This window comes from Mustelus asterias, chromosome 2 (assembly GCF_964213995.1).
Source record: "Mustelus asterias chromosome 2, sMusAst1.hap1.1, whole genome shotgun sequence".
Classification (NCBI taxonomy): domain Eukaryota; kingdom Metazoa; phylum Chordata; class Chondrichthyes; order Carcharhiniformes; family Triakidae; genus Mustelus; species Mustelus asterias.
Window position 1 is genome coordinate 154,271,245 of NC_135802.1, and position 13,920 is coordinate 154,285,164.

At 44.3% G+C, this 13,920-nt stretch overlaps 1 protein-coding gene across 1 annotated transcript in view; it reads right to left on the reverse strand.

The window, feature by feature from the left end:
- Positions 1 to 10,091: 10,091 nt before the first annotated feature.
- Positions 10,092 to 13,920, reverse strand: part of slc22a23b (solute carrier family 22 member 23b) — a 95,535-nt gene continuing 91,706 nt past the window's right edge. Inside the window, exon 9 of the mRNA XM_078198995.1 lies at positions 10,092 to 11,652. Within this exon, the coding sequence (XP_078055121.1) occupies positions 11,298 to 11,652 (355 nt within the window). The 3' untranslated portion in view covers positions 10,092 to 11,297. The remainder of the gene's footprint in view (positions 11,653 to 13,920) is intronic.

A 13,920-nucleotide genomic window follows, 5' to 3' on the forward strand; every position in this document is an offset into this window, starting at 1 on the left:
CTGCCTTTTCCCTGTTGTGTATTTTATAAATGGGGGGGGATCGAAGGTTTGGTGATTCCAGCCTATTTTGTGATCAGCGACCCACTTTATTTGTCCTCATGTTTGCACTTTCTATTTAGCGCGCGAGTGCTGGTTAGTTAACAATGCAATGAAGTTACTGTGAAAATCCCCTAGTTGCCACACTCCAGCACCTGCTCAGGTACACTAAAAGGGGCAATTTAGCATGGCCAATTCACCTAACCTGCACATTTTTGGACTGTGGGAGGAAACCCACGCAGACACGGGGAGAACATGCAGACTCCACACAGACAGTAACCCAAGTCAGGAATCGAACCCGGGTCCCTGGCGCTGTGAGGCAGCAGTGCTAACCACTATGCCGCCCTAGCCACCGTGCCGTCCCTAGTCACTGAGATAGCATCCCACTGCCACGCTGGCTAAAATGGATTAACTCAGCATGGACTGTAGAACAAAGCAGAGACTTTCCAAGTCTGTGTGCTCCCCAACACTAAGTGAGGTGTTAGAAGGCTGAAATATAGGTTAACTCTGTACTCCAAGCAAAGATGTGTGCTCTGACCATAAGAACTCGGAGCAGGAGGATTAGCCTCTTGAGCCTGCTCCACCATTCAATGCAATCATTGCTGCTCTCATCTTGGCCTCATCTCCACTCTCCTGCCCACTCCCCATAACCCTTCATCCTGCTACTAATTAAACTCTTACCTCCTTCTCAAGTTTGTTTAGTGTCCTGGCGTCCTCTGCACTCTGGGGTAGAGAATGCCACAGATTCAAAACCCCTTTAGTGAATTCCTCCTCATTTCTGCCACCCCTTAGCCTAAAACTATGGCCCCTCATTCTCGAATGTCCAACCAGGGGAATCACCCGCTCTACATCTACCCTGTCAATCCCCTTCAGCATCTTGTATACCTCAACTAGATCTCCTTTCATTCTTCTAAACTCCAGGGAGTATGGGCCTAAACTGCTCCATCCCTCTTCATAAAGGCAAGTCCTTTATCCCTGGACTCAATCTAGTGAACCTTCTCCAAACCGCCTCTAAAACATTTATGTCCTTCCTCAAGTAAAATTGTGCGCAGTACTCCAGATGCGGTCTCGCTAATGCCCTGTACAATTGCAACAACTCTTCCCCATTTTTATATTCTATTCCATTAGCAATGAATGCCAAAATTCCATTTGCCTGCCTTATTACCTGCTGTACCTGCACACTAACTTTGTGATTCATGCAAGAGGATACCCAGATCCCTCTGCACCAAAGCATTCTGAAGTTTCTCTTCATTTCGATAAGTTGTCTTTTTATCCCTCTGACTAAAATGGATAACTTCACACTTATCCACATTAAATCTCATCTGCCACATTTTGGCCCATTGATCTAACCTGTCCATATCCATTTGTAAATGTTTTATTTCCCCAGTGCAACTTAGTATCCCACCTATTTTAGTGTCATCTGCAAATTTGGCTATAGTGCTTTCTACCCCTGCATAGAATCCCTACAGTGCAGAAGGAGGCCATTCGGCCCATCATGTCTGCACTGACCACAAACCCACCCAGGCCCTAGCCCCATAATCTCTATTTACCCTAGCTAATCCCCCTGACACTAAGGGGCAATTTAGCATGGCCAATCTAACATCCAAGTCATTAATATAGATTGTAAATAGTTGGGGCCTGAGGACAGAACATTATGGCACCTCACTAGTTGCATCTTGCTGACCAGGAAAAGACCCATTTGTACCAACTCTGCCTTGTTGGTTAGCCAACCTCTATCCAAGCTAATATATTACCCGCAACCCAGAAGGATCTTATCTTGTGTATTAACCTTTTGTGCAGCACCTTATCAAATGCCTTCTGCAAACTGCCTGCATTTCCTACATTTCTTGAAACAAAAATCAAGACCCGGAGACAGTAGAAACTTGTGTGTGTGCGGTTGTAAGAGAAGACTACGTGATATGGAGCAGCTCCACATTCAGCCCTGAAGTCCACACAAGGCTTACAGAAGCTGGCTTATAGCAAGTTCCTTTGGTTAGGCAGGAACCCAGAGGGTCATCCATTGGGTGACTTGTCCACACCTGCAACTGTAACTATATAAACCTAACAACCAAATTTCCACATTTGTCTGCACGCTGCTTAACTCTTGATTGATTGATTTATTATTGTCACATGTATTAGGATAGAGTGAAAAGTATTGTTTCTTGCATGCTGTTACAGAGAAAACATACCGTACTCAAAGTACATAGGGGAGAAGGAATGGAGAGGGTGCAGAATCTAGTGTTGCAGTTAGGGAGAGACGGCAGGTGGATAGAACGCAGAGTCAGGAATAATGGGTGAGAATATTGGCATCTCTTCAGTTTTCTACTTTATATAAATGATTTGGCCATATTTTGCGCTTGAGAGCTGAACATGCCAAAATGAAGGAAATGGCACTGAGATTGGAGAAACACGTAGACTGGGTCACAGGTGCTGACTGATGCAAAAGGCGGGGACATAGTACATTTTAGGGGAAAAAAGAACATGAAGTGGAGATGCCGGTGTTGGTCTGGGGTGGGCATAGTAAGAAGTATCACAACATCAGGTTAAAATCCAACAGGTTTATTAGGCAGCACAAGCTTTTGGAGCGCTGCTCCTGATGTAGGAAGGAGCGTTCCAAAAACTCGTGATTCCAAATAAACCTGTTGGACTTTAACCAGGTGTTGTGAAGAGTTAAAGGAAGTTGAATAGGTTTGTAAAGATTGAAGCCCAGCTAGGAAGGTGAATGTGTGGGTGTTTTATATTTGGTGGTGTTGAGTATAAAAGCGAGTTACCGATATTGAATCAGGATCAGACATGAGCGAGGATGTGGTTGAAGCGGAGTTCAGTTCAGAAAACTCCATTGGTGGAAAGATATTTGAGCTGTGGGTCTGGCAAAGTCTCACCTAAATATCAGGAAGGAGAAGTTCAAAGTTAAGTTCATAGAATCCCTGCAGTGCAGAAGGAAGCCATTCGGCCCATCGAGTCTGCACCGACCGCAATCCCATTCGGCCCCTATACCCATAACCTCATGCATTTACCCTTGCTCGTCCCTCTGACACTAAGTGGCAATTTAGCATAGCCAGTGCACCTAACTAGCACGTCTTTCAGACTGTGGGAGGGAACACACGCAGACACGAACGTGCAAACTCCTTACAGTGACCCAAGCCAGGAATCGAACCCAGGTCCCTGGCGCTGTGAGGCAGCAGTGCTAACCGCTGTGCCACCGTGCTGGTTAGGTGGATTGGCCATCTAAATTGCCCTTTAGTGCCCCAAGGTTTGTAGGTTTAGAGAGGATTAGTGAGGCAAATACATGGGGTTATGGGGATAGAGCCTGAGTGGGACGCTTTGTCAGAGAGTCGATGGAGACTTGATGGGCCGAATGGTCTCCTTCTGCACTGTAGGGATTCTATGATGATGATAGATAGAAAACTATTAGATTATCCCTGCAAGCCTCCCACTGCAGGTGAGACCTCACTTGTAGCAAAGGGTTTAAAAGCTGTATCTTTGTGGGTGTTCAAGTAGAACCTTGCTTACCCAAGTCCTGAATTGTTTTAGAAATGGATATTTATTATACTTAGAATCATAGAATCCCTACCGTGCAGAAGGAGGCCATTCAGCCCATCGAGTCTGCACCGACTCTCGACATAGCATCTTACCCACGCCTGTCGCCATACTTTAGCGTATGGGCTGGTTGGATAGAATAGTGCTCCTGTTCTTATTCCAAATGCACTTAAATATGATTCCTCAGAGACACCCTAGTTTGCAATATTAGCAAACATGTTTCAGCTCTTAAAAGGAAGTGTTGACTTGTTTAAAATAAAGAGGTTAAGGTTTGTGAAATAACAGAAAACTGTGCGAATATATCAGCACGCTGATCACTAATGTTAATTATAGATCCCTGTTAATTCCTGCTGTTCTAATTAGTTATCCTTGTTGGAACTTGTGATATCACGAACCACATACACCTGGCCTGGAGTCTGTGGTATGAAAATAAAATTGGAGGGATTAGGCGAGACCTGAATTCACATACTGACTCCTGAAGGTTCCCTTGTCACATTTAACAGGAACTGCTAAATGGAAGTCGACAGGAAATGCTTCGGAAACAAGTCAACAGAGAAGTCCCCGCAATAGAGCTGTCTGTGACATGTGCGGAAAGCATCTGGGTGCAAATATTTTGGGCACCTGAGGGCGGGGTGATACCCCACAATGGAAGGCCACCTGGGCAGCACAGTGGCACAGGGTTAGCACTGCTGCCTCACTGGCTTCAATTTCGGCAAGTATCCCTTTAAATGTCTGCCATGGCATCTCTGCTAACTTATCCCATTAAATTAATTTACCTGTTCACTTTAGCCAGCTCTGCTCTTATGCCCTCATTATTCTTATTTACATTTAAAATACTAGTCTTGGACCCACTCTTCTCTCCCTCAAATTGAAATTTAATGATGATTGCTGCTACTTAGGGATACCTTCACCAGGAGGTCATTAATTAATTAATTAATCCTATCGTGTTGCACAATACCAGGTCTAGTATTGACTTTAAAAACATAAAACATCATGAATTTGGACAACTATCAGTTAAAACGCAAATGGTTGCAAGACTGCACATTGGAATAAGTGGGACAATATATTTGCATTTGAATCGAGTGACTTGGCTTCTCCCTTGCTCAATGGCTAAGTGAACTATTGTCACAAACGTGGAGTTAAATTGGGCATGGTGTCTGTGACTGAAACTGCCTTAATTGCTTGTGCCACCGTGTCAGAATAAAAAGCCAATATCAAGCTAACTCTTGCAACATTTTGTCACAAGCACAATTCATGGTCATGCATGCGAGATAAGGTAAGAAGATCACTAGAACATTTAAGCGTGTTGTTGTCAGGGATGCAATTTTCCACATATTACACAAATTCAGTTGGTCAGACAATAAAGGATAAAAGGTTTTTCAGAAACGAGACGAGACTGGGCAGCTTCCCATTTGTCTTGTATGTTTATCAACTGGTTATGTATTATATCACACATCCTTGGTAGTTACTTATCTGTTTTCCTCACATTTAAGTTGCTACCTTTTCAGTTATCATCATCTGCTCCATGTCATTATAGATCCAAAAGTATCAAAATTACAATGCCAGCAAGACAGCAGGTGAAATGCAAAACAAGAAACTATTGCAAATATTTTTAACATGCTACTGATAGATTTGTGGGTTTTTTTCAGTTAGGAGCTGTTTAATGTATTCAGACATTAAGTTTATGTAATGCTATATTTTGTAATACTAATGGTATTTATGGTACATGAAGTGGGCAGCACAATGGCGGGCATTGTTGCCTCACAGTGCCAGGGACCTGGGTTTGATTCCCAGTTTGGGTGACTGTGCGGAGTTCGCACGTTCTTCCCCCCCTGTCTGTTTCCTCCGGGTCCTCTAGTTTCCTCCCACAGTCCGTAAGACATGCTGGTTAGGTGCATCGGCCATGCTAAATTCTCCCTCTGTGTGCCCAAACAGGCGCTGGAGTCTGGCAACTAGGGGATCACAGTAACTTCATTGCAGTGTTGAGCCTACTGGTGCCACTAATAAGTGAACTTTAAAACTTTATAAAGTTGGGATATCAAATGAATTAACTCTGCCATTAAGCGTGATGGACATTGAACATTATTGTGCAACATGCTACACTTCAAATGGTGTTACACTCACACCAGGTTTTGTTCTCTTCAGGAACCTGTTGCATTTGGTTTCAATTCTGCAACTGAGGAGAGATGCCAACTTACTGTGCACAAGGTGAGGGCAACATTGATTGCTCTGTACAGATTCAATGACTCAGTTAGCAGATTGCGTAACAATACAGGGAGATTGAGCCAGTTTCACACAGGGTGAGAACCACAGCACACAGCCAAAATCCAAACAAAACCTGAATCTCTGCCTGGTCAGAGCCAGAGAATTTACAGGCAAATGAAAAAAATACGTCTCAAAATGTTACTTCAGAAAGGAAAAACATTTGCAACTTGTACTTATAGTACCTTTAACCTAACAAAACTGGCCAGGCCCACAGGAACATAATAATGCCCACGGTGGCACAGTGGTTAGCACTGCTGCCTCACAGCGCCAGGGACCCGGGTTCAATTCCCGGCTTGGGTCATTGTGCAAACTCCACACAGACATTCTCCCCGTATCTGTGTGGGTTCCCTCCGGGTGCTCCGGTTTCCTCCCACAGTCTAAAGACGTGCTGGTTAGGTTGAGTGGCCATGGCAAATTACCCCTCAGTGTAACAGGCACCAGAGTGTGGCGACTAGGGGATTTTCACAGTAACTTCATTGCAGTGTTAATGTAAGCCTACTTGTGACACTAATAAACTTAAAACTTTAAAGGAAAAAGACAACATTCCAGATAGAAATGGGCACATCCCAGAGCTTCTTTGACTAACTGGTGTTGTTGGATAGATTAGCTTGAAGAGGGTCGTATCCCAGAATAAACTAGTTACTGAAATAACAACCGGAGCCCCCCACACCCCCCCAAATTAAGCAGTTAGGCTATATAATACATATACAATTCTATATACACTTTTAAATAGCGAATCAAATGCTGCAATACCATCTTCATACTTTAGAGGACATCATTTCTCCACATGCAGCACAAACCACAGATCATAACATGGGAAGAGTCCATTCAGCAAAAAAAACCCACTTCAACAATCAGTAAAGAGAATCAGTAATACTGGAGCTCCATTTTAAGGCCGATATACGTGTTTTACTGGTACCCTTCGTTTCCAGGTCTTCGTTTTTATTCCTTTCGACAGTTATCCACCCACCTGTAGTAATCCAAAACCCACAAATCCAATTTGTTCCCATGTCTCTTTATTCTTCTTACCGTCACCATTTATTTAACCTATTCTTTAAATATGGATGTGGTTTACAGCTTCAGTCACCAACTCCAACACTGCCTCTGTGTAATAAAGCATCTTCTCCCCCATTCAAAATTCCTCAGACCTCATCCAGTTGAATCCTCCTTGTTCAAAGAATTCCTAGAGTGCAGGAAGAGGCCATTTGGCCCATTGAGCCTGTACTGACAGCAATCCCACCCGGGCACTATCCCCATTACCACATGCATTTACCCTGCTAACCCCTCTAATACTAAGGGTCAATTTAGCATGGCCAATCCACCCTAACCTGCACATCTTTGGCGTGTGGGAGGAAACCGGGGCACCCAGAGGGAACCCAAGCAGACACAGGACGTGCAAACTCCAGTGACCCGAGGCTGGAATTGAACCCAGGTTCCTTTTTACACTGCAAACTGTCTGTTTCTATCTACCCTGCCCCGTCGCTCCTTTACTTCAATTAACTAAATCGCCCCACAATCTCCTTCCATCTTAACCTAAGTGGCTACAACTCTTCAATGCTTTATAGCTCCTCGCAAGGAGGAGCCAGAGAGTAGGAGCCTCACATGAATCAGAGTCATTGAGGTTTACAACATGGAAACAGGCCATTCAGCCCAACTTGTCCACGCCGCGCCTTTTTTTAAACCCCTAAGCTAGTCATGATGTACACAGTGAAATTGCACTGGACAAGGACCCTATGGGACACCACTACCCACCTTCAACCATCAGGAAACTGCTCACAACTCCACTAAGAAACAGGGAAGCTCCATACTAACCAAAGAACAGTACAGTACAGGAACAGGCCTTTCGGCCCTCCAAACCTGCACCGACCAGGATGCTTGCCTAAACTAAAACCGTATGCACTTAGAGTCTGTGTCCTTCCATTCACATCCTACTCATGTATTTGTCTAGTTGCCCCTTAAATGCTACCATCATACCTGCTCCCACCACCTCCCCAGGCAGCGCGTTCCAGACATTCACCACCCTCTGTGTAAAACACTTGCCTCACACATCTCCTCTAAACTTTTCCCCACGCACCTTAAACCCATGTCCCTCCAGTACTTGACTTTTCTACCCTAGGAAAGAGTATCTGACTATCCACTCTGACCATGCCACTCAATCTTGTAAACCTCTATCAGGTTACCCTTCAACCTCCGTCATTCTAGTGAGAATAAACTGAGTTTATCCAACCTCTCCTCATAGCTAATACCCTCCAGGCCAGGCAACATCCGGGTAAACCTCTTCTGTACTCTCTCCAAAGCATCCACATCCTTCCAGTGTGGTAACCAGAATTGTACACAAAATTCCAAATGAGGCCTAACCAAGGTCCTGTATAGCTGCAGCATGACCTACCAATTTTTATACTCAATGCCCCGTTGATTAAGGCAAGCATGCCGTATGCCTTCTTGACTACCTTACCCACTTGCGTTGCCACTTTCAATAATTGGTGGATATGTACGCCCAGATCTCTCTGCCTGTCAATACTCCTAAGGGTTCTATTTACTGTATAATTCCTACATGCACTGGACCTTCCAAAATGCATTACCTCACATTTGTCCTGGTTAAACTCCATCTGCCATTCCTCTGCCCAAGTCTCCAACCGGTCTATATCTTGCTGTATCCTCTGACAATCTTCTTCACTATCCGCAAACCAGCTTTTAAAAAGACCCAATTCCATATCTCCTGGAATAACCTCTATGTGAGACTGACTGTCAAAGGCTTTCAGAAAGTCCGCGTAAACCCCTCCGCTTCCTTGGTTAGCTCCTTAAAGAACCCAACTAGGTTTGGCAAGCCCCATCTTCCTCACCGAAACCCAGTTTGGCTGCTTCGAATAATATCCTCGTCAACTATGCATCTCGTCACTTCAGCTTCGATCAGTGATTCTAAAATTGTTCCCAACACAGATGCTAACCGGCCTGTGATTACGGAAAGCAAAACACTGCAAGTGCTGGCAACGCGGAAAGAGAAGGCTGGAAATTCTCACTGGCAGCATCGGTGGCGAGAGGGAGAGAGGGGAAAGAGCGTTAGCTCGGAGTACACAGATGCAATAGTTTTTCAGCCAGGCAGTGAAAGCAGAAAATGCTGCATTAACTCAGCAAGTCTGGCAGCATCAGTGGAGAGAGAAACAGAGTTAATGTTTCAAGTCCGTTTGACCCTTCTGAAGTTAGGATTCCCAACATCCGCAGCATTTTGCTTTTATTTCAGGATAGACGGAAGTGCTGGTGGTGGGGCAAAAAAAAAGAGAATGAAAGGGCAAGGGTCAAAGGCAAAAGAGTGTAAATGAGAGTACGGGACCATGGTGCAAGGCAAAAGGAGATGGTACTGAGATGAGTAAAGAACAAGGTGCATCGAGGAGGTGTAAATAGTAAACACAATCGGATGCAGAGGTTACAGTTGTGAATTACCTTGGCTTACTCATGATGTGGAGATGCCGGCGTTGGACTGGGGTAAGCACAGTAAGAAGTCTCACAACACCAGGTTAAAGTCCAACAGGTTTATTGGTAGCAGTCTTTCATTTTGAAAGCTGATATTCCATTGGCCACTCTCCAGTTGTCCAGAACTCATTCGCCTGGAATAGAATCTTAGTCATTTCTCAGGCTCCCACCATCTATCTCCCCACTTGGTTAGGGGACCTTCTCCTCCATCAGGTGAACTCTTAATACTTCTCTGTTACTTACTGCAGCTTTCCTCGTTCCGCGCAGGGCGGCATTGCTGCCTCACAGCACCAGGGTCCCAGGTTCAATTCTGGCCTCAGGTCACTGTGTGGAATTTGCATATTCTCCCCGTGCCTGCGTGTGTTTCCTCTGGGTGCTCCGGTTTCCTCCCACAGTCCAAAGATGTATGGGTTAGGTGGATTGGCCATGCTAAATTGCCATTTAGTGTCAGGGGGATTAGCCTGGTAATTGCGTGGGCAATAGGGCTTGGGTGGGATTGTGGTCAGACTTGATGGGCCGAATGGCCTCCTGTACTGTAGGGATTCTAAGCGATGAAGGTTTTGCCTCTTCCTCAACATTTTTCTCACTTCCCCCAGCACAGGCGTGAAGAACTCTTAACGTCACCAATTCCCATTTATCATCCACTAGCCCATTAATCACCTCTTCCCGGGGGTTCCTTCCCCACATATAAAAGGTACACAACATTGGCAAGTCTAAGATACTTAACCCTTACCTGCTCCTCTTCTGTTTAAGCAACAATACAAAGCAGAGAGAGGGTGGACAATGAAAAGGACTTTATTTCCATTTTAAAATATTCACTGGGTAGATGGAATATGCAGCACTCGGCACTTTTGAGGGTGTGTGTGTGTGTGTGTGTATGTATAGGGGTCAGACATGACGTTGCTTAGCTCATGAAATGCAGCGGCAGCCAATGCCACTGGGCGTCAGGGCAACCTGGGTGCCTCAGTGTTTAACCTTGATCTGACGACAGTGAACAAAAAACAAGTGGAAAATATGTGGGTGATTTATGATGGGTGAAAAATTATAAATCGGTAGTGACGGTGTAACTAACGACATGTTAAGCCGCTGGCAAACAAAATACGAAGTGTGTGGGGGAGGGGGGGAACCGTTTAAAAATTGAATTCATGCTTTTGAACACTTGTATATAAATTACACCTGTACAATATTCTTTTTTTTTTAAAAAAATGATTAACAGCATACCACAGCCTAGAAGTTACAAAACAAAACACCACTATACTTTACAATTGAAGACCTGAAAGTGGGAGAGGGGGGTGAGGGGAATACTGGCATTAAAAAAAAAAAAAATCACAATTATTAGCACAGTTCCTTAATCAGAATAACAGCTGGCAGAAGCTGTTAACACGGGGGAGGTTGCACAACCCTTTGATTCTTCAGTAGAAGATGATTGCCTTGGATTAGTGTGTCAATTGTCACTTTTGAACTCTACATTTAAAAATAAAAGCACAATAGATTATTTATTCTGGCCATAGCGAGGAGGGAGTGTGTGTTGGGGGGGGGGTTGGGGTGAGGGCGAGGATATAAAGGGGAAATCCAAACGAGCTGTAGTCCATCTTGGTGTCCCACTCAGCACTTAGAAACACAAAACTTCCGTCCTTCCTTCAGTGTCACAACAGCCCGCTCAGCACAGTCCTTTCCCACGTTTGACGTTCCCTCAAGTGTAGTGCATCATTTTCCGTCACAGATGATCCAGTGCGCTCCAGGCAACCAAAAGTGCTCGAGAGGCTCCTACGCTCTCTCTCCACATTGTCTGACGAATCGTTAGGGAGAGAGCAAACTCTTATTTATAATAGTCTTTTTTTTTAAAAAAGGTGCCCCTGTCCGTAACTAAAAAAATCTCTGCAAAAAGCAGCCACTCGATTCATTATCCTTTCACAAAAGAAAACCTGCTGGATGATACTTGTGCAAAAAGAAAATACACATAACTGTAAACGTTATAAATAAAATCATTTCGATCTGGTGCCATTGGCTGTGATACTCTCTGCTGAAATTTCAGGGTTTGGGATTTCACTCAGGCCCGAGTAATCCTTGAGTTCGGTGTTGTTTGAGAGGAGCGGCTGCTCCACCTTTTTGGGAGGGATGAACGGCTGCCTCGTGTAGTTGTCACCGTCGTCTATGCTTTCAGGCAGGTCTTGTCCTTTGCTCTCAGGCAGCAGCAGAATACAAATGATGCAGATCACCGTACAGCAGGCAAAGATCACATGGTGCAGGAAGTAACCTTTCTGGTTGTGAAGCTCCATGATTGGTGCCGTCAACTGGCCAAACCCGGCGCTGGCCAATACCAAGCCCAATCCTCCACCCCTGAGAGACAAAGGAGAGTTCGATTAACACAGGACGCTCTGTAAACTCTTTCATGCCTTTTTCCTCATTGATCCTAGTCAATAGGGCGGCACGGTGGCACAGTGGCTAGCACTGCTGCCTCTCAGCGCCAGGGGCCTGGATTCAACTCCAGCCTCGGGTCACAGTCTGTGTGGAGTTTGCATGTTCTCCCCATGTCTGCGTGGGTTTCCTCGGGTGCTCCAGTTTCCTCCCCCAGTCCAAAAGATGTGCGGGTTAGGTTGATTGGCCATGCTAAATTGACCCTTAGTGTCAGGGGACTAGCTAAGGGAAATGCATGGGGTTTTGGAGATAGGGCCTGGGTGGGATTGTGGTCGGTGCAGACTCGATGGGCCGAATGGCCTCCTTCTGCACTGTAGGATTCTATGAATAGATCTCTTATCAAAACAGTTCAAACAAAGCCAAGGTGGTGAATTCAAGACATTGTAACCCCTAAAACCAACTCTGCAGGCTATTAGTTATGTACCGAACAGGCTATTAGTTATGTACCGAACAGGCTATTAGTTATGTACCGAACAGGCTATTAGTTATGTACTCGCCTCTGTTACAATGCGGAGGTTAATTTTCCCTCTGCTCGATATTGGACCCACTCAAAGTCATATACTTCACCTCGTAATCTTATACGAGTGTGTGAGGTATTAGGAAGTTATTGGTTTTGGTAAATTAAAGCAAGATCTGACACCATGAACAATTAACAGGTCTTTACTTTTAAACTGGTGACAACCTTATTAAAACAATTAAACTGAATTAAATCCCAACAGAACGCAGTTCAAATATTACAAGACTCCTTCAGCAGATAATGAAATAAATCATTACAAAATTCAGTCACTCAAATATAATACAACCAGGTGTCCTTTGGAAGTATGAACTTTTTCTGATGATGCTCCCGTCTCTCTCTATTTAGACGGTGATTTTAAGACGACACATGAAACTGCAGGATTTACACGAGCGCCTCAACTTCCCTCCATCTGACTCGAGAGGTGCCAAGAATACTCTGATAGTTACCCTCACTTGTCCGGGTTTATATACCTGGAATTACCTCCGTATTCTTGCAACCTGTGACTTGTCAACAACCCTCAGATTTGAATTCCATTGGTTGTGTCTCTGCGCGCTTGTTTTAAACTCATTGGTCCAATTCAAAAGCTTGTTTTGGTAAGTTGGAACACTAACTGCTTTGATAGGAATGTTGCAAAAACCTGCTTCTGCAGCCTGCTCTTTGCAATTTAAAATCCACACAGAGCTGCTTTTTAAAGGAGACAATGCTATATGATTTCTTGTTTTAGCATTTCTTTTCGATTTGTCAAACACCACATTTTTAAGCTTACATAAGCAACTTCATAACATAAAACAGAACAAATCACCCCAACAAATTGTGAATGATACAATGAGCAGTTCTCATTTAGTCAGTGATGTTCAGCCTGACTGGAGTACACTGTGTCGAGCTGACCTGCCCCAGTTTGGTAATGCTGGTATCTTAACTGTTCTCGTTGCTGCTGTTGGTGTTATTTTCCCTTCATTTTAACAAGAGACCAGCAGTCACCAATTACCACAGCAACAATATCTTGTATGCCTACTGAAAGACTGGATTCATGGGGCACTTTTTTGGCTTCATCTTTTGAACTGATCGCCCAAAGTTCTTATGTAAAGAAGAAAATAATGGCACTAGAAAGAGCGACAAGTTACCAGGACCAGACAGTTTCCATCCCAGGACTTTAGGGAAAGCAAGTGAGGACATTGGAAGATTATGGTTAGGGCATTTCAATACAGGAACCAGTGCGTTAGATTGGAAAATTGTGTACATCGCTCCGCTATTTAAGAACGGTGATCGAAGGAATTACGAGAATGATGGGTCAGTTTGCCTGTTGGTCATCAGGAAATTGCTGGAGCCTCTAATTAAGCACAGGGTCACTGAATACCTTGAAAATCTTTAGCTCAGAGAAAGTCCATGTGGATTTGTAAAGGGTGGGTCATGTTCTTTTTGAAGAAGTGACTAAAGTGATGGACAGGATGCTACTATATTCCAGAAAGCCAGGTGGTGAACTGGAGCTGTCAATTCTGACCCACTTTTATAAGCATTTATTTACAGAAATCCATATTACATATATGCACCTCGTAACCCACAGTTTGTCTATTCTTTTCAGAGGGGGGCAAAAATGATTGCCCAGTTAATACCTACTGCCCGCACACAACTGAACACAATTAATGTACAATTAACATATCTGTGGATGCTAC